Source organism: Bubalus bubalis, chromosome 3 (genome assembly GCF_019923935.1).
Source record: "Bubalus bubalis isolate 160015118507 breed Murrah chromosome 3, NDDB_SH_1, whole genome shotgun sequence".
Lineage (NCBI taxonomy): Eukaryota > Metazoa > Chordata > Mammalia > Artiodactyla > Bovidae > Bubalus > Bubalus bubalis.
The window spans coordinates 36110666-36127481 of NC_059159.1; the positions used below are offsets into that span (position 1 = coordinate 36110666).

The window sequence follows — 16816 nt, forward strand, 5'->3', positions numbered from 1 at the left end:
GACATTCCCTTCTTCAGGAGATCTTCCCAACTCAGGTATTGAACCCGCGTCTCTTGCTTCTCTTGCATTGGCAGGCAGGTTCTTTACCACTACCTCCACCAGGGAAGCCAGGGAGGATACAGCTAAGTCGGTCCTTAATAATCTAAAAGAGGGTGGTCATTTCTGTATCCTTTACATCCTGGACTTGATTTAGTTGTTTTCGCATCTTGGCTGTTTTTCGGGACCCGATGCCCTGGCAAATAGCATCTTCAACTACGAGAGGTCTGGAGCGGTGGGGCGGGCTGGGTAGCAGTTGGAAGGACAGAGAGGAAGCCAGGGCACGCTGCCTACCGAAGCGGCAGGCAGAGGGCGCGCCGGTACCGGGATAAGCAGCGGCCGCAGCTGGAAAGGGGACGCCTGCCTGGCGGGGGCGGGGTGGGGTGGTATTCCGGGACTGGGGAAGCACACGTGGGGCCGGGCAGCGCATGGCTGCACGTGTGGTGCCCCAGGGCTTGCTGTCCCGGCTAAAAATACGCGTCCTGCTGGGGTCGGGAGACTGCCCTCGGCGGGAGAGACCTCTGGAGCCGCATCTTTCTGGGTGGGAGATTGTGGCTCCGAGGCCTGACACCAGGGCTCCCAAGAAACCCGGGGCAAACCTCGCACCAGGCCTTTTCTCATCTGTGGAATGAAAGTGAAAGTCTCTCAGTCGTGTCCGACTCTTTGTGACCCCCATGGACTATACAGTCCAAGGAATTCTCCAGGCTAGAATACCGGAGTGGGGAGCCTTTCCCTTCAGGGGATCTTCCCGACCTAGGAATCGAAAAGGAGTCTCCTGCATTGCAGGCGGATTCTTTACCAACTGAGCTATGAGGGAAGCCCCATCTGTGGAATGGGGACTATTTATCTGCTCAAGAAATATTGAGCGCCTATGTTGTGCCAGACTCTGTTCCAGGCGTCAAACATAAGTACACAGTTCTTGCCAAGGAGTTCACTGGTCTAGAGTTTCGGAGGGGGCAGGAATAATGTAAATAAGCAATTTCTATTTCCAAAAATGCCATGAGAAAAGTAAAGGATGAAGTGATAGTGAGGAGTGATATATAAGATGGTACTTGAAGAAGTCACCTATAGAGACATCTATGTCACTTCGGCTTGAGTCTGAAGAGTCTGGCTAGTTGGATAAAAGAAAGAAGGTAAAGGGAGCTGCCAGGGAGAGGGCAGGGAGATGGAGAGCGAGGCCCAGCCGGAGACCAAAGCACCCAGTACTGTGGATCTTGAAACTGATCTCCGGTGGAAAAGATGCTTTGTGAGGAGTCTGGGCCTGCCCGGAAAGGGTTCAAGAGCAAGGGAAAAACACCTTGATTAGGGTGTTGATTGCATAGATGAATGCGTTTATCAAAACTCAGAGAAGAATTGTGCATTTTGCTGTATGTAAATCATACGTCAAAAACAACCCAACAAGTGTGAGAGTGCTCGGCTTGAGAGAGCAACCATCACCTGGGAAAGTCTGGTTGGCCCCGCGGGCTGATCCCACAGACCAGGGTACAGGGCATCCTCTAGGGAGACGGTCGGGCAGGCTGGGAGAAAGCAACCACACCCGGCGGTGTGCGGGCAAAGGTGGTCTCTAGAGTGGAAGTGAGCCGTGCCGCCCACAGCCAGGACCAAGGTTACGGGCTCAGGCCCCCGCCCGGGTTGTCAGGGGCAACCTTGGAGCTGCGCCCTCGCCCCGCCCTTCGCGTAGAGGCCAGGTGGCGGTTGGGGCGCGACCAGCCCGTTTGATTTCCCGCGGCCGGTGGAAAGGGGCGGAGGGGGGGAGGGGAAAGCGGCCGTCGGCCAATGGGTTGGGTTGGGTCTGTCACGTGATGGCCTCGGGGCGGGGCCCAGGTGTACTTACTAGGCTGCGGGCGGGGGCCGCAGCCTCCGCGCGAAGTCTGGGAGGCGGGGCTGGCGTGCGCACCCTGGGGTTGCTCCGCTAGGATTGGCCTGTGGTCGGGAGGCGGGGCCTGCACGCGCCGCGGCTGCGGGCTACGATTGGCCTCGGTTCAGGGCCGGCTGCCGGCGTGCAGGCTAGGCTCGGGGCGCGAGGACCGAGCGGGGCGGTGGGTTCGCGAGCCAGGGGGAGGGGCCGGGGCGGTGGCGGTGGCGGCGGCGGAGGAGGTGGTGGTGGCGGCGGGGGCCGGTACTGGACCCGGCGGGATGAGCGAGGCGGAGGCGGCAGTGGTGGCGACAGCGGCCCCCGCGGCGACGGTGCCCGCGACGGCGGCAGGGGTGGTAGCGGTGGTGGTCCCGGTGCCCGCAGGGGAGCCACAGAAAGCAGGCGGCGGGGCGGGCAGCGGCGGGGTCGGAACGGCCTCGGGCCCAGCTGTTGGGACCCCCTCGGCGCCAGGCCCCCGCACCCCTGGCAACCCGGCGACGGCGGCCTCGGGAACCCCCGCGCCCCCGGCCCGGAGTCAGGCGGACAAGCCGGTGCTGGGTGAGGGGCGGGGCGCGTGCCAGGGCGGCTCTAAGGGGGAGGCGGGGGTGGGGGTGTCGACGGGCTGGGGGAGGGGCATCGTGGAGCCCGGCGGGGTCCGGAAAGCCGAAGGCCGGTACGGCTCGAGGCTCAAAGGACCAGCGGACCGTAGTGAGTTTCCCTAGTGGGAAATTCTGCAGTGTCTTCCTGGGTGAGAAGGAGTGGCTGGCCGGTCCAGCTAGGGTCTGACCACGCCCCCGGGGCGGGAGACTTGATCTTGTTGATTTGGGCTAGTATTAGGTAAATATCTGAGCCCGGGACGCAAGTGCACTAGTGACCCTTACAATAGGAGGGCTAGAGAGACCCCAGTTATGACGTGAGGGCGGAACTTCGTGGACCAAGTAAGTACCCGCTTCTAGGTTAAGGGCCTAAATTTGTAGGATGTGAGAAGCATGCCTTAGAATCGGAAGAGGTTTGAAACCCTGAGCCCCGCTGTAGGGGCGGTTGCATTTAGTGTAATTGGGTAAGAATGCCTTGGAGCTACTGGGTAAAACCTGGTTGGCATGAAGTTTAGCTTAATAGATAATAGGTTGGTTAGATTTTGGAGTGTCCCAAAACTGAGTCCAACTCCATCTCTTCCCCCTATCTTACTGCCCCCACTGCATCTCTGCCTGGCAGCAATCCAAGTCCTGGGCACTGTCAAATGGTTCAACGTGCGGAATGGTTACGGATTCATCAACAGGTATCTGAGGAACCCAGGGAGGGGGTGGAATGGGTGTCTTCCAAACTGATCTATGAGACTGGACACCTTCCCAGCCTCATCTCTACCCCTACCAAGGCACATGGTTGCAGTGTCCAGCTGATGCTGATTAAAAGTCTTTAACCACAGCACAGATGTGGGCATGACGAAACCTTCTCCACATCTTCAAGGGCAGCAGAGGGTTAATGATCTAGGAAGTTGGCAAATCTGGCTCTGATCCTCGCAGCTGGTGTGTGTCACCTTCTGGTTTAGTTTGCCGCCGCCTTTGGGGCAGAATGTACCTGCTCTCTGTGCCTCCGGCCGAATCCTCACTCATTTCCTGTTTCGAGCAGCGCACATAGCACTCTCATAACTCATCTCCCTTAGAGAGCTGTTAGCTCACTGAATGCCCCACCTGATGGGACTGAGTCTGGTGGGGGTTAAGGAAAGAAGGCACCAGCCCAGCCTGAGGCTGCTGCTTTCCTTCTACAGCACCCCCACACCCCCAAACTGGGAGGGGCCACAGTGTCAGATTCTGAGCGGAGTCAGGTCTCCCTCAGTGGGCCCTTCCCCAGTCCAGGCACCCTGCCCGGCCCAGCCCTCCTGGGAGGCCTCAGTTCCCTCTTAGCAGGCTGACCTTTGTGCAGATCCAAGTGCTTTAAAGCCAGAACACTTGTTCTAGGGAAGGGTCCTTCTCTAATTCTGGAAACTGAGGACTCCTGGGAGGTTCTGAGGGAATACCTCTTCACACCCACCCCCCTACTGGGGTGCTAGCGTAAACTAGGGTGATGGGCAAGGTAGTGACAGAGAATGATCTAATATCTTCTTTCTCACCCTTGATCTCTTGGTGTGCTGAGAGGGGGCCTGACCCTGGGGTTCACCTCCAGGCTGAGAATAAAGTTTTGTGGGCTGTTTGGAGCCAGTTCTTGACACATTTTCCCCTCCTCAAAGGTGTTCTGCACCTCTGCTCCTGTCCCTACTCACTCCCTCCTTGACTGCAGAAGGAAGGAGACTGAGAGGAATTCTCCACGTGTGGGTTGGGGAGCAGGGGTTGTTGGCTTGGGACAGTGACACCCAGCACTACCAGGTTCTAAGGTGCCCTGGGGTAGAGGGTGGAGAGGGTGGAGAGCTCCACAGGTAAAGGCTGAACCAGCTCCTTCAAGGTGCCTTTGCTGACCCTGCAGCCCTTTCCTCATGAAGCCCAGGTTTTTCATGGAGGTTTTAGGGATCTGCTCTTCATACCCGCTTCAGGGGGCCCTATTGGCTCTTGTCTTACTCTCTGGGCCCTGTTTAACCCCAAGCAGCAATGGAAGGTAGAGAGGATGGGGCCACAGGTCTTGGGAATTGGCAGCTAAGGAGGCCTCAGCAGAGGTGAGTGCCTTACCAAAATCATCACCTAACACCCCATCCTGTCCTGCAGGAATGACACCAAGGAGGATGTTTTTGTTCACCAGGTAAGAGCTGGGATGGCTTTCTGAGGGGAGGAACCCGCCCTCCCTGATGGTCTTTGCCACTGTCCTCTTAGCAGCACAAGTCCTGGCTCTCCAGCTTTCACCTCCCACCAGGAAATAGTTCCCTATCCATCCCACAGGTGCTGTACTAACTGCATTGGCCCCACTTGTGTTGGGTTGTCTCTGTAAGAAATGTGCTTGTTGCCCTCTGGGCACGGCACGGCTCACTCCCTTCTGGGACCTGTGAACATCCCAGGAACGAATCACAGGCGGTGTCCGAGGGAAAGGACACAGGCTAGCGCTACTTGGGCGCAGTGGTTCTCAAAGTGTGGTCCCCGCACCAGCAGCATCTCCTGACATCTGGATTCTCAGGCCCACCCCAGACCTAGCCAATCAGTCAGGCTTGGGGGCGGGGCCAGCTGCCTGTTTTAACTAGCTCTCCAGGTGATTGTGATGCCGGCACAGTTTGAGAACCACTGCTTTGGTGGAATGCGCGCTCAGTGGGACTGAGGTAAGAAACATAGTACGTGTTACCCACTTTGTAACTTAAGACTATCGGCTTTTTGTTTGGCTTTTGAGTTCATGTTTCTTGCTTCCCTTCTGGAAATCCCTGAGGGGTCAGGGGAAGAGGGAGTGAGTCCTGGGGACCGTGGTAACTACACAGTTGTTCCAAGGCCCCTAGTCTGTGGCTTTTCCCCTGCTGAACTTTGCCTTCTCCTTGCTTCACACTCCAGCCCCAGCTCACAAGTAAAATTTTGAAAAGAATGGAAGTGGGTGGTGGGCCCCACAGGGGTGCGAGAGATCCCGGCCATTCTCACCTTTCTCCTGGCTTTTCCTTAACCAGACAGCTATTAAGAGAAACAACCCCAGGAAGTTTCTGCGCAGCGTTGGGGATGGGGAGACCGTGGAGTTCGATGTCGTGGAAGGAGAGAAGGTTCGGGGGCTGCGGTTGGAGAGCCCGCCAAACCAGAGGAGGGTGCCCTGGAGGTCCCCCCCCACTCCCACCCAGGCTCTGCCCGGGCAGCACAGGCTGTGGGACCAGGACCATGTTCTCAAGCAGAACTTGTCGTCCTTAAGGCTCTGGCTGCTTCAAGGGGTGTCCTAAAGAAGGTGCCCCTGTCACAGTCAGGGCTCTCTCTGCAGTTCAACAGGCCCATGTCTGTTCTCCATGGGGCACCTGTGCCCATGTTCTCCTCTCAGAATCAGCCCTCCAGGAGATGCTCCCCTGCTGCCAGCCCTCTTTCTCCATCCCCACCACACCTCCAGGCTAAGCCTCATGAGGGTCCAGTGGCAGCTATTTCAAAAGGACCAGTTGCAGATGAGGCCCCTCCCAGAAGGGTCCAAACACCACTGGCCCCTGCTCCTCTGGGGAGGGTGGAAAGAACCAGAAGTTAGAGGAGCTGGAGAGGGGGCAGTTACCTGGAAGGATGGAAGACAGTGATTCAAGCCAGACTGGGAGGTTGTGCATCTGTCGTGGGAGCTGGTTCTCACCAGTTCCTCCCCACCTCCTCCCCAGGGCGCAGAAGCTGCTAACGTAACTGGGCCTGGGGGGGTGCCAGTGAAGGGCAGCCGCTATGCCCCCAACCGACGCAGGTTCCGCCGATTCATCCCCCGGCCCCGCCCAGCTGCCCCGCCACCCATGGTGGCAGAGGCTCCATCGGGTGGAACAGAGCCAGGCAGCGAAGGGGAGCGTGCTGAAGACTCCGGGCAGCGGCCCAGACGACGGCGCCCACCACCCTTCTTCTACCGACGGCGCTTCGTGCGAGGCCCTCGGCCCCCCAACCAGCAGCAGCCTATAGAGGTGAGGGGGACTGACAACATGGGAACCAGATGCCCACATCCTGGAAAAGGAGTGGAAGTTAATGAGGCCGGAGCCCAGAGGAAGTAGGGTGGAAGGTGGGCTGGGAAGAGCTGTGGACACCAAAGCAGCTGGTGCCACCCGGCTCCCCCCGGCCTTTGCATGTCCCCAGGGCACAGACGGGGTAGAACCCAAAGAGACAGCCCCGTTGGAGGGAGACCAGCAGCAGGGGGATGAGCGGATACCCCCACCCAGATTCCGGCCCAGGTACCGAAGGTAAGACTCCCTTTCCTGGGCCCTGGCTTCCCCTTCACCAGCCAGTGTGGGGACCCAGGGATGGGAAGGGGAGGGGCCTGAAGCCAGAGGTCAGGAGGGCTGGGCCACTGAGCCGTTACTGCCCAGGTGCTCAGGGTTAGCAGCACCCCTGGGATGGGAAAGGAAGGCAGGCTAGTCTGCCCCTGCTGGGGGGATCCTAGGAGGGAGGGACGTGGTCTGCACTGGGCTCCTGTCCCTTCAGGGTCCTCGCTTCTTGCCCCAGGCCTTTCCGCCCCAGGCCACCCCAGCAACCCACCACAGAAGGTGGGGATGGCGAGACCAAGCCCAGCCAAGGCCCCACTGATGGCTCCCGACCTGAGCCCCAGCGCCCACGAAACCGCCCCTACTTCCAGCGGAGACGGCAGCAGCCCCCGGGACCCAGGCAGTCCACAGCCCCAGAGGTGAGGACCTGGGACTGTCCGTGTGGGGGGCCAGAGAAGGAAAGAAAAGCCTGGAGCCAACTTTCCCCTGTCCCTTCTTCCCCCACTCCTGTCTTCCTTTCCCTTTCCTTCCCACTCTCTTTGTCCCCCCTTCTCCTGGCCCTGTCCCCACTCATGCTGGCTTCAAGGCAGCCTGACACCCAAGAGCCAGGACTGCCGGGTCCATCCCTGGCAGCCATCCCCCAACCCACCCACCAGGAAAGCCCAGCAGAGGCGTTGGAGCCCACATCACCCCCTGTAGACTCCCTTGGCTCTGCTGGAGCCCCAGCACCAGCCTGTGGATGGGAATTGAGGGAGGAACGGGAAGAGAAAAGGTGCAAGAGGTTGAAGCTGGGGGCCCTGAAGAACAAGAGGGTCTCAGCCGACCACCCTTGTTCTCTCTAGACCTCAGCCCCCATCAACAGTGGGGACCCCCCAACCACCATACTGGAGTGATTCCAACTCAAGGGACACCCAGAGCCACCGTCGGGTGAGTGGCAGGCCCCAGGCTGGGTACCCAGAGGTGGGGGTGGGGCTGGGTGGTGGTAAGTTTCTGGTGTGACTTTTCCATCTCTCTTCCTCTCAGGTATCTGCCAGTTTTTCCAACTGACCTGTATTCTACCCAACACCTCCCTCCCCTCTTTCCCATAATTTGTGACATCAAAACACCGGCTTTTCCCCCCATTCCTTGAGACTCAGGAGGGCCAAAGCAACAGCCTTTTGCTTTTTTTTTTTTTTTCCTTTCTCCCTTACCAAGGGTTGAAGGAAGGGATCCATCCTTATTGTTCAGAGGCATCAACTCCCTCCCCTAAATCAGGCTGAGAAGGAACCAGCCAGCTCTTCCCTCCTCCTGGTTGTTTTTCTTTCCCATCCCAGTTTATTTTTTGTTTCCCTGCTCCCCCTACCTCTGAAGCCATTTTATGAACTGTCGTGTGCCACCTGAGCCTCCAGTAAAAACAAAAACGGGCTTTCCTGTTGTCTTGGTCTCTGCCTCTTTTCTCTTCAGAGCCTTGCTGGTAATGCTCTGTTGACGGTGGCAGGAGGGAGAGGGGTTCGTAGGCAGGGCCTACTCTTGGATCCTTGTTCCCACGGTTCTAGCTGTGCAGCTCTGCAGAAGTGCCTTCATCCCTGGGACACTGACTTTTCCCATCTGTGAAATGGGACTGTTGCCTCCCTGGTAGAATGAGTGATTCCTGAACTGCCAAGAGCAGGGTCTGGCACCTGCAGCATCAACTTACTGAGGCTTTACTACTGTTAACAAAGGCAATGATTCCAGATCTTAAGTGGAGGCATGAGTGACAGCGTCCAGTCCAGAGGATTCTGTGGCCTGGAACTGAGGCAGGATGGAGAAGAGGCAGGGGTGGGGAGGCTGTGGCCTGGGTCTCAGCCCGTCTTGGAGTGCCTCCACACGACAGGATGCATATCTCATACAGTAACTTTATATACGGATCTCTCTATATATACATTTAGTACAACAGACCTTCAGTTTCTTCTCCCTGCCCCTGCTTTTTCAAACATATACAAAAATATCTGAAGGCTCCTCCCAGCCCAGTGTTTACAGGCAGCCTTTCAAATCCCTCTTGCCCTTAGTTGGTCAAAAGCCTGTGGGTATAATACCCTCCCAGGATGGGAGAGGAGGGAAGAGCTGGGGCCCCCACCTGGCAGCCTTGGGGAGCAGCGGGGGTGGAGCCCAGAACCCTGAGTCTAGAGAGGAGCCCACTGTCCCTCTCCCCATGGATGGATGCGTGTTCCTCTCACCCTGGAAGGCTGAGCAAGAGGACTGAGCCTGCTGTGTGAGAAGTGAGATTAGATCTTGGGAAGGGGGTGTGTCCTTTGCCCTGGAGGGGACAGACAGACCCCCCTCCCCTTTCACCCAGAGTCTGTGGCAAGAATTCCGAGGAAGTGCCAGAGGGGGAGGAGTCCAAGGTGGCAGGAACTGGATCTCGCTTCTGTCCTGCTCTCGGCTTTGGTTCACCCCCACTGGAAAGTCAGTCCTAGAGTCTCTCCTCCCTGTAAACCCCCTTCACTAGCCAGGGCACAAGTATTCTGGAGCTGAGGAGGGGTGGGGATGGCTACTGAAGAAGGAGGAGATGGAGGGGAGATTGACCCACCCCACAGCCACTGCCTAACCACAACACAAATAATCCAAGAAGTCACACGAGGGGAATAAGGGGGTGCTCAGACCACCCTTCCCTCCAGCTTCCCAATCCCACCAGGCTGCAGGGGTTTTCTCTGCCCTGGAAGTAATGGGGAAGAGAGGGTTAAAGTGCTGCAGAGGAAAGGAGGGGGGTCTCTGGGCAAGTGGAGAGAACTGGCTCTCCCACCCCTGTGTGACCCTCAGTCATGCTCATCTGGCCCTAAGTACTCCAGTTCTGTGCTGGGTTTCACTTCCTGCTCCAGAAGAGAAGGTGTCCGGTGGAAAACGGCTGAGATCTGGTCAAACGTCCTGCCACGGGTTTCAGGCACTTTTAAGAAGGTGAAGATGAAGAAGCCAAGCAGGAGGACCGCGAATAGAAGAAAGACGTAGGGACCCATAGCATCCTGGGACAAGTGGAGAAAGAGGTGTTGACAGAGGGGAGGGAACGGGTGGCCTTGGGCAAGCCAGGACTAAAGGACTGGCTTGGGGCCAAAGATCCTCACAGGGAACTGGGACACTGCATGAAGCAGGTGGCTCCTTGGTGGGCAATGGAAATTGCCAGGAGAATTTAGTGAAAAGAGAATTTTATGAACCCCATCTCTCCTGGTTTTTCCCTCTCTTTCCATCCTGAGTTACTGCACTAGGTGGATTCCTAGCCATTTGCACTATTAATACGAAGTTTGTAATTTTACTCCTAAGTAAGTTATGCCAGTAGTTGGCTTTGAAGACAGCTCTGTTGTTTTCCATCTAGCTCAGTTCCCTTCTTTGCTTTGATTCTGGTGGAGCAGGCGGTCTTCAGGACCCATGTGGTCCACTAAAGTGAGCCCCCAACCAGCAGTCTATGGGCGAGGTGGGGTGGGGGGATGCTGAGTGGAAAGCATCTGGGCCAGTGATACGTTGCCCTCCTCTGGCTGATGGTGTGGGAGATGGGGGCGGGGGCAGGGGACCTACCGCCACATACTGGAAACCCATGCCGATGATGAAGTTGCATGTCCAGTTGGAGAACCCAGCCACTGCCATGGCCGCTGGGCGGGGTCCCTGGCTGAAGAGCTCAGCCACGATGAACCAGGGGATGGGGCCAGGGCCAATTTCAAAGAAGGCCACGAAGCCAAAGATGGCCACAATGGAGACATAGCTCATGGCTGGAACCCGCTCCTGGGGGCCGGGCAGGGAGGGTGGAGAACTCAGGTCAGGTCTTTCAGGATCTTCTTTTGCCCTCCACCCAGGAAACTGGCATTGACCCTACCAGCCATTCACAGGCAGGGGACCTGCCACCTAGGTTAGAACATGCCTTCAAGCATTTGACATTCAGCTGGCTGCCCTGTGCTGATTCAGGATCTTATGTCGATTCCCCCATGATTCTAGAGCTGGGTTCTTAGGAATTACTGTCCTTGAGGTTTGACAGGGGCTCTCCCCACTGGCTGCCAGGCTAATGCTACAGTGTCCTTCTAGAGCAGGAGGAAATGCATGCAGCCTGGGTCCCTCAGGGGCATGGTCTTGGCACACGGCCTGGGCCCAAGGTCAAAGGCATGTATGTTGAGGAATGACCCTGGCTGTCCACAGAGCCCCTTGGGGCAGTTCCCCAGGATTGGGAGGCTGGTCCCCTCCCTCTTCTCAGGCCTCACCAGCAGAAGCAGAGCCACAGTCATCAAGATGGCGCAGCCACACATGCCTGCCAGGCCCAGGAGATGGAGGGTCCGGCGCCCAGCCCGTTCCACCAAGAACACCTGCAGAGAGAGTCAGGGCTTGCCAGGGGCCTTCAGGGCTTGGGACGTGGGAGGGATTGGGTGGTTGGGGTCAACCAAGGGTTGGACCTTTAGGACACCCAGTTATGTCCAGAAGCCAACGGTGGGACCCTTCCAGAGGCCAGCAGTTACCGAGACTAAGGTGAAGACTGTGTTGACCACACCGGCTCCAATGGTGGCATAGGCTGGTTTCTCTACCCCCGCTGACTCAAAGATGCTGGTTGAATAATAGAAAACCTAGAAGTGGGCCAGAAGAAAAGGTGATGACAAGGATGTTCCTTCCTCCCTTGAAGCCACACCAAGCTGGACTGACTCTGAATTTTAACGAAGCAGGGGCTTGCTCCCTTCTTCCTTCCTCTGGGGCTATTCCCTAACCCTGCCCCTCTTGGAGGTGGCTGCGTCCACACCGCATTGATGCCCGTACCGCATTGATGCCTGACAGCTGCTGGCTCAGCTGCAGCACAATGGCGATGACGAGGGGCTGCCGATGGGTGTGGCTGCCCAGGAGCTGGAGCAAGGACAGGGGCCGCTCACGCTCCAGCTTCCGCTTCTCCTCCTTCAGCTCAGCCAATACCTCAGACACATCGGCCCAGCCCGTCAGGCGCTTCAGACCTGGAGGTGAGGGGGTTCAAGCCTGAGAGGGCAGGCAGAGGGCCTGGGAGAGGCACAGGTGCCCGCAGGATGGCACGGGAGCTCACTCTTTCTGGCAGGCCCCTCCAGGTTCCGGATGATGTAGAGGTAGCGGGGGCTTTCTGGGCAGAGGGGCAGCAGGACCATCTGCAGGAGGGCAGGCAGCACGGTGATGCCCAGGAGGAGTGGCCATAAGGTGGCTGTGCCCAGCATGGACTCCAAACCTAGCACCTGTGGGAGAAGGCAGGGAAGGAGGGCAGGATGTTCAGCCTGTACCCAGAGCCCCAACCCCCTGCCCAACCTCCCAGGAAGCCAGGCCCAGTCACCTGAGCGATTAGGATGCCAGTGACGATGGCTAGTTGATTGAGTGTCCCCAGGGCGCCCCGCAGGTGAGTAGGGGCAATCTCCCCCACGTACATGGGTACCAGCCCCGACGTCAGCCCTGAGCAGAGGGAAGAAGAGAGCTTCTCAGGGCAGCTGCCCACCGCCCCCCACCCCCATCCCCAAGGCCAGGGTTAGTGAAGGACAGCAAGGCCCTGCACAGGGCCACAGTGCCCGTGGGTACCTGAGTAGGCGCCAATGAAGAACCGTCCAAGAATGAGCATCTCGTAGGAGGCAGCTGCCTTGGCCAGGCCCATGAGGGTGCCCCCCAGCACTGCCAGGGCGTTGTTGAACAGCATGGCCCTCTTCCTGGCAGACAGAGTGGGGCTGTGAGAGTCCAGGAACCCATGCTCTGGCTCCCTTCCTGTCCCTCCACCCTCACCCTCCAGCCCCATACCTTCCCAGCCACTGAGAGATGATGCCAATCAGGAAGGATGAGATCATGCCACCCACAGAGAAGATGGCCACGGAGAGAGCCCAGAGGGTGGTGAGTGTGCCTGGTGGGATGGAGCCGGGTCCCTCAGGCCCCTGCCTCCCCAGCCAGGTCTCATTGTAGCTCTGTTCAATCACCTGGGGGCACAGCAAAGGAGTGATTAGCTGCTAGACTCTTCCCTCTCTGCTCACTACCCACCCCCCCACCTTGTCTGGGCACCCCACTCTGCCAACTGTAGCCCCTCACCTTCTGGGGGGCATTGATGACCCCAATGTTGTAGCCAAACTGCAGGGAGCCAAGAACAGCGGAGAATACGGCAAGGACCAAGGTCCCAGTGACTCGCTGCCGAGGAGGCTCCCCATCCTGGGCAGGCAGAAGCAGAGAGGAGACATGTCACATGGAACTGTGCCATCTTTCCTTCCTCCAGGGGCCCAGGCCCAATAGGAGTCTAAAGATGCTGGGTTTCATCCAACGTGTGGGATGAGGGAAAGTGGACCCATATTAGGAATCAATCGAAGATCTCAGTGTAAACAAGAGCAGGAAGAACCCAAGAGTACCAGGGCATGAAGGAGAAACTGATGTTTGAGTCCAGCAAGCAGAGAAACATTTGAGAACCTGGGTCTCACAATTCCTCTCTAACCTTGGGACAGGCTTGGCATTAAGAGACCCCCATTCAGATTTGTGCAACCTTAGGTAAGTCACTTCCTCACTTTGAACTGAAGAGATAGGGGTGATGTTCCTTGTCAAGTTAAAGTGTGAAAATCAAAACTGAATGTTGAGTGGCCCCAACAGTGCTGCTTTTATAAAGTAACAAGTGTGTTAGCATCATCAGTCTCTGTCCTCTTCTCTTCCATCTGCGGGTTCTCTCCGCGGGCTCCTGGAAGCCCCCAATAGGCTCAAGAAGGACAATTCCCAAAAGGACATCGCGGTCATTCCTCCTGGCTTATGGCCTTCTCTGTCTCCGCCCCGGCCTCCTCCCTTCCCCCTCCAAGCTGCGACAAAGGGCAGGGGGCCATGCTGGCTTTTGCCTGAGCGAGCCTTGCGCAGGGGATGGGGGCGGGAAGGTGGTGTGAGGGGCGGTAGCCTTGGTGGCTGACCGCTGGCGGCACAGACTGTCTCCAAAAGGAAACCTGAGCTGGGGGAGGGAGGGCTGACACTCCCCTCTACCCCTCCACCAACCGTAGGGCCGAGGGAAAGTTCAGCGTCCTGGAGGACTGCCAAGAGTGGGGGTTGGAGTGGACCTACGGAGCATCTCCGGTCTTCGAAAAACTGCGGGCGGGAGAGCCGGGACAGACGGACAGCTCCTGGAGGGCAAGACTAGCCTGAATCTGCTTTCTTGAGGGCAGGAAGTCCTCGATTCCGGCGCAAAGCGCCGCGAACTAGAGAAAAGGGCGAACCCAGGACGCGCAGAATCCAGCTGTGGTTCTTGCCCACAATGATCCCCCAGACTCATTCTTCCTCTTGGAGTGACTGGAATCTGACAGTCACGGGTTGTCCCGCTGGGGTATAAATAGCCAGTCCCCCACCCCACCCCCTGCGCCTGCGCAAGGACCGCCCCCTAGCTGACCCCAATCGCGACCCCAGCCCGAGAAAAGCGGGACCCTTGTCCCCGTCCCGCCCCCTCATGCTAAACCCTACTTCAGAGCCGATCTGTTGGAAGCCCGACGGCATCTTGTCTTAGGAACTGGAGACGCAGGAGCTGCAGTAGACGAGGGGGAGGCGACTGGGGGGTCTGCGACCCCAGCCTGGTGGGCGGAGAACGCGGGGGTGATGGGGGTCCCGGAGCTTTGTGAGGAGTGCGAGTCTGGCGGGATCCGCAGCCACAAGCCCAGGAGCCAGACAGCAGCTCCCGGGAATCTGGCGAAGCTTGGCTGGGGGGAAAAGACCCGAAGAGCAGCCCCCGCAGCCCCTAGGGCCACGCCTTTCACGGCACCCATTGGCCAGGAGCCCGCACACCCCAGCAGGCCACGCCCCTCCCTGAGCCTGGGGCTGAGAGTTTGGCACCGGCTGTGGGGAAGGCCAGCGAGGCCACGCCCCTCAGCGTGCCCGGTGAGACACGCCCCTCGGGTTTCCGCCAGCCTGCCGCCGGCAAGTTTTGAGAACAGGGTCCTGGGAAACCTGGAGGCCCTGTTCCCCTTCATGTGAAGTCTCCGCCCTCCGGCCGAGGTTCGGGGCTAAAGAAGCGACTTCCACGGGATGGGAGGGGACGGGCCAGGTACACTTGCCCGGGAGAGAACTCGGGCGGCCCGAGACCGAGCGCTAGCCGGCGCGCGGGGTGGGTGCAGAGCAATGGCCTGGAGTAACCCACAGTGGTTATTTTTAGCTCCCACGTTGGGAGACGCCAAATGTCAGGTCCCGGGTGTCCCAGCCTGTCCTGGGCGGGGGAGGACAGGGAGATGGAGCCTTAAAGGATCCGCGACAGGCTTCCCACGCGGAGATGACCCGGGGCACAGGAAATTCCGTTCCTAGCGGCTCAGGTGTCTGGCCTCGGGGGTCGTCTTTCTATGCATCCGTGCTCGGAGCACTGCCTCTCTGGCCCTTCCCCTACACTCATTCCCCACGTTGGTTCCTGGAGGTGGCCGGAGGGACAGGTGGCCACACGAACCACGTCACCAGCCCTGAGGTGCCTGAGCCGCCAAGAATGTGCTGGCCGCGTGGACGAGTTGGACACGCTCTCTGGAGGTCGTTCCAGGTTTGAATGCCCAGCGAGGAGGGCGTGACCTAGAGTTGGCAAGTCCCCGCAGCAGCAGCAGAACGCTCTGAGCACCGACAGCGCGCGCTGTGAAGAACGGGACTCAGAAACACGGGGCTCTAGTGCCACCTGGAGGGAGAGCGCGGATCCGCAGCGGATCTGGCCGGGGTGGTCTGCGGCCCACTGTCCCCGCTCGTTCCACATCTTTAAGGCTTTCATTGCTTCCAGCCCAGGCCTCTCTCTGGAGCTTGAGATCCGAGTGTTCAGCTGCCACCTGGGTGGGCAGTTCACATAATCAGCATGTTCAAACCTGCTTCTGCTAACTTCCTCATCCCAGTGAACGGTCCTGTTAGCCAGCCTGTCACTCCTATCAGAAAGAGGAAATCATGCTTGATTCCTCCTCTCCTGCACCCCCGACTTTTATCCAGTTTCCAGTATTGGTGTTTTAACCTCCTAAACCCTCATATTCATCTGATTTTTTCCACCTGTACTGTGGCCAGTTTGGTTCAGACAGCCATCACCCTGCCTAGTCTTCTTGCTCCTCTTCCTAAAGGAGGGGCAGAGTACAATTCAAAAAGAGTTCAACCTCCTCACTCTCCCCTCAGAAGTCTCTGTTGCCAATTGTCAAGTTCTAACCCCCTTTCAGAGTGAACAAAACCTCTTGCCTTTCCTCCTATCTCTGCCTCACATTCTATCCCCTCCCCTCAAGTTTTAGTCAATTCCTAACTATTTCTTGTATCCAGAACACACTGCACTGTTTCACTTCTTGGTGGCTACTAATAATCCCTTAGTCTGGAATACCAGAGGACTCCCATTCATCCTCTGAAAAACTGCCCCCGCCCCCGCCCCCGCCCCTGTCCCTGTGATACCTTCCTTGGCTTTGCTCCAGAAAACCATGTGTCCCCATATAGTACATTGTCATGATTTCTTCTCTGTATATTAACCCCGAGGACAGATAATCATCTTGTTTACCTCTGTATCCTCAACACCCAGCTCACCCAGGATGAGCACTCAATATTTATTTGTTGAATGAATGAAATGAGGGTCTGCTCCTGATGGTCAGGAATATGGACTGGGGAACAGTCATGAATGGGGGAACGCTTTGGTAAATGGCTCCACATACCTGACCAAGAGGAACTAAAGTAGAAGAACTAAAGTCTGCTAGTTGAGGGGAACAAATTGTTTATGAATAAAAAGGAGCAGAAGTGATTGTTGGAAGCAGAGAAGGAAGGTAATTGGGAAGGTAGAAGGAAAACCAGGGATGCTGGAATGCCATGAAAGGAAGAGGGCAGGGAGAGAGGGAAAGCTGAGAAAGGTGCCAAGAGGTAAAAAGGGAACTGGAGGGAGGCACAGGTTGGAGGCAGATGATAAGTCAGGGTAGCAGATAGAGTGCAGGCCTTGGGGTGTCTCCTGGCACATGGGTCAAGGAACTTTCCCAGTCTCATTCAGATGCTTTGTTCTGGTGCTTCTAGGAGTTTAAGCCCCAGGGAAAGTAGAATCAAGGAAAGCAAGTCAGATCTAGATAAAGAAGATAAAAAGAAAGGAGAAGGTGATGGGGAGTAGAAGAGACAATGGGAATAAGGAGAGTTGGGAGGGAGGGATAAAAATGTCTGGGAAGGTGGGAGAAAGAGACTAATTGCGAGAGGAT

General features: G+C 57.5%; 2 protein-coding genes and 1 long non-coding RNA gene across 4 annotated transcripts; 1 reads left to right on the forward strand and 2 right to left on the reverse strand.

The window, feature by feature from the left end:
* Window positions 1-281: 281 nt before the first annotated feature.
* On the reverse strand, window positions 282-2075 carry LOC123332659. The gene is made up of 2 exons (XR_006549594.1): window positions 1474-2075; window positions 282-657 (listed from the first exon to the last, which is right to left on the reverse strand). It is a non-coding gene; the product is annotated as an uncharacterized LOC123332659 (long non-coding RNA).
* Window positions 2076-2127: 52 nt separating this feature from the next.
* Window positions 2128-8118, forward strand: YBX2 (Y-box binding protein 2). The gene is made up of 9 exons (XM_025280711.2): window positions 2128-2449; window positions 3107-3170; window positions 4588-4621; window positions 5463-5552; window positions 6135-6419; window positions 6589-6692; window positions 6955-7132; window positions 7556-7640; window positions 7737-8118. The coding sequence occupies exons 1-8, from the start codon at window positions 2173-2175 to the stop codon at window positions 7604-7606; spliced, it is 1083 nt and encodes a 360-aa protein (XP_025136496.1). The 5' UTR covers window positions 2128-2172; the 3' UTR covers window positions 7607-7640; window positions 7737-8118.
* SLC2A4 (solute carrier family 2 member 4) lies at window positions 7780-14387 on the reverse strand. 2 transcript variants are annotated; one of them, XM_044939357.2, is made up of 11 exons: window positions 14115-14387; window positions 12723-12839; window positions 12441-12613; window positions 12228-12352; window positions 11989-12104; window positions 11731-11893; window positions 11607-11644; window positions 11165-11269; window positions 10913-11014; window positions 10239-10442; window positions 7780-9691 (listed from the first exon to the last, which is right to left on the reverse strand). In XM_044939357.2, exons 1-11 carry the CDS (start codon window positions 14145-14147, stop codon window positions 9488-9490), a joined length of 1380 nt encoding a protein of 459 aa, XP_044795292.1. In that variant the 5' UTR covers window positions 14148-14387; the 3' UTR covers window positions 7780-9487. The 2 variants fall into 2 exon arrangements, with proteins under 2 accessions (XP_044795292.1, XP_006060217.1); XM_006060155.4 differs by having other exon boundaries at window positions 11457-11644; window positions 14115-14384.
* Between the last annotated feature and the right edge of the window lie 2429 nt (window positions 14388-16816).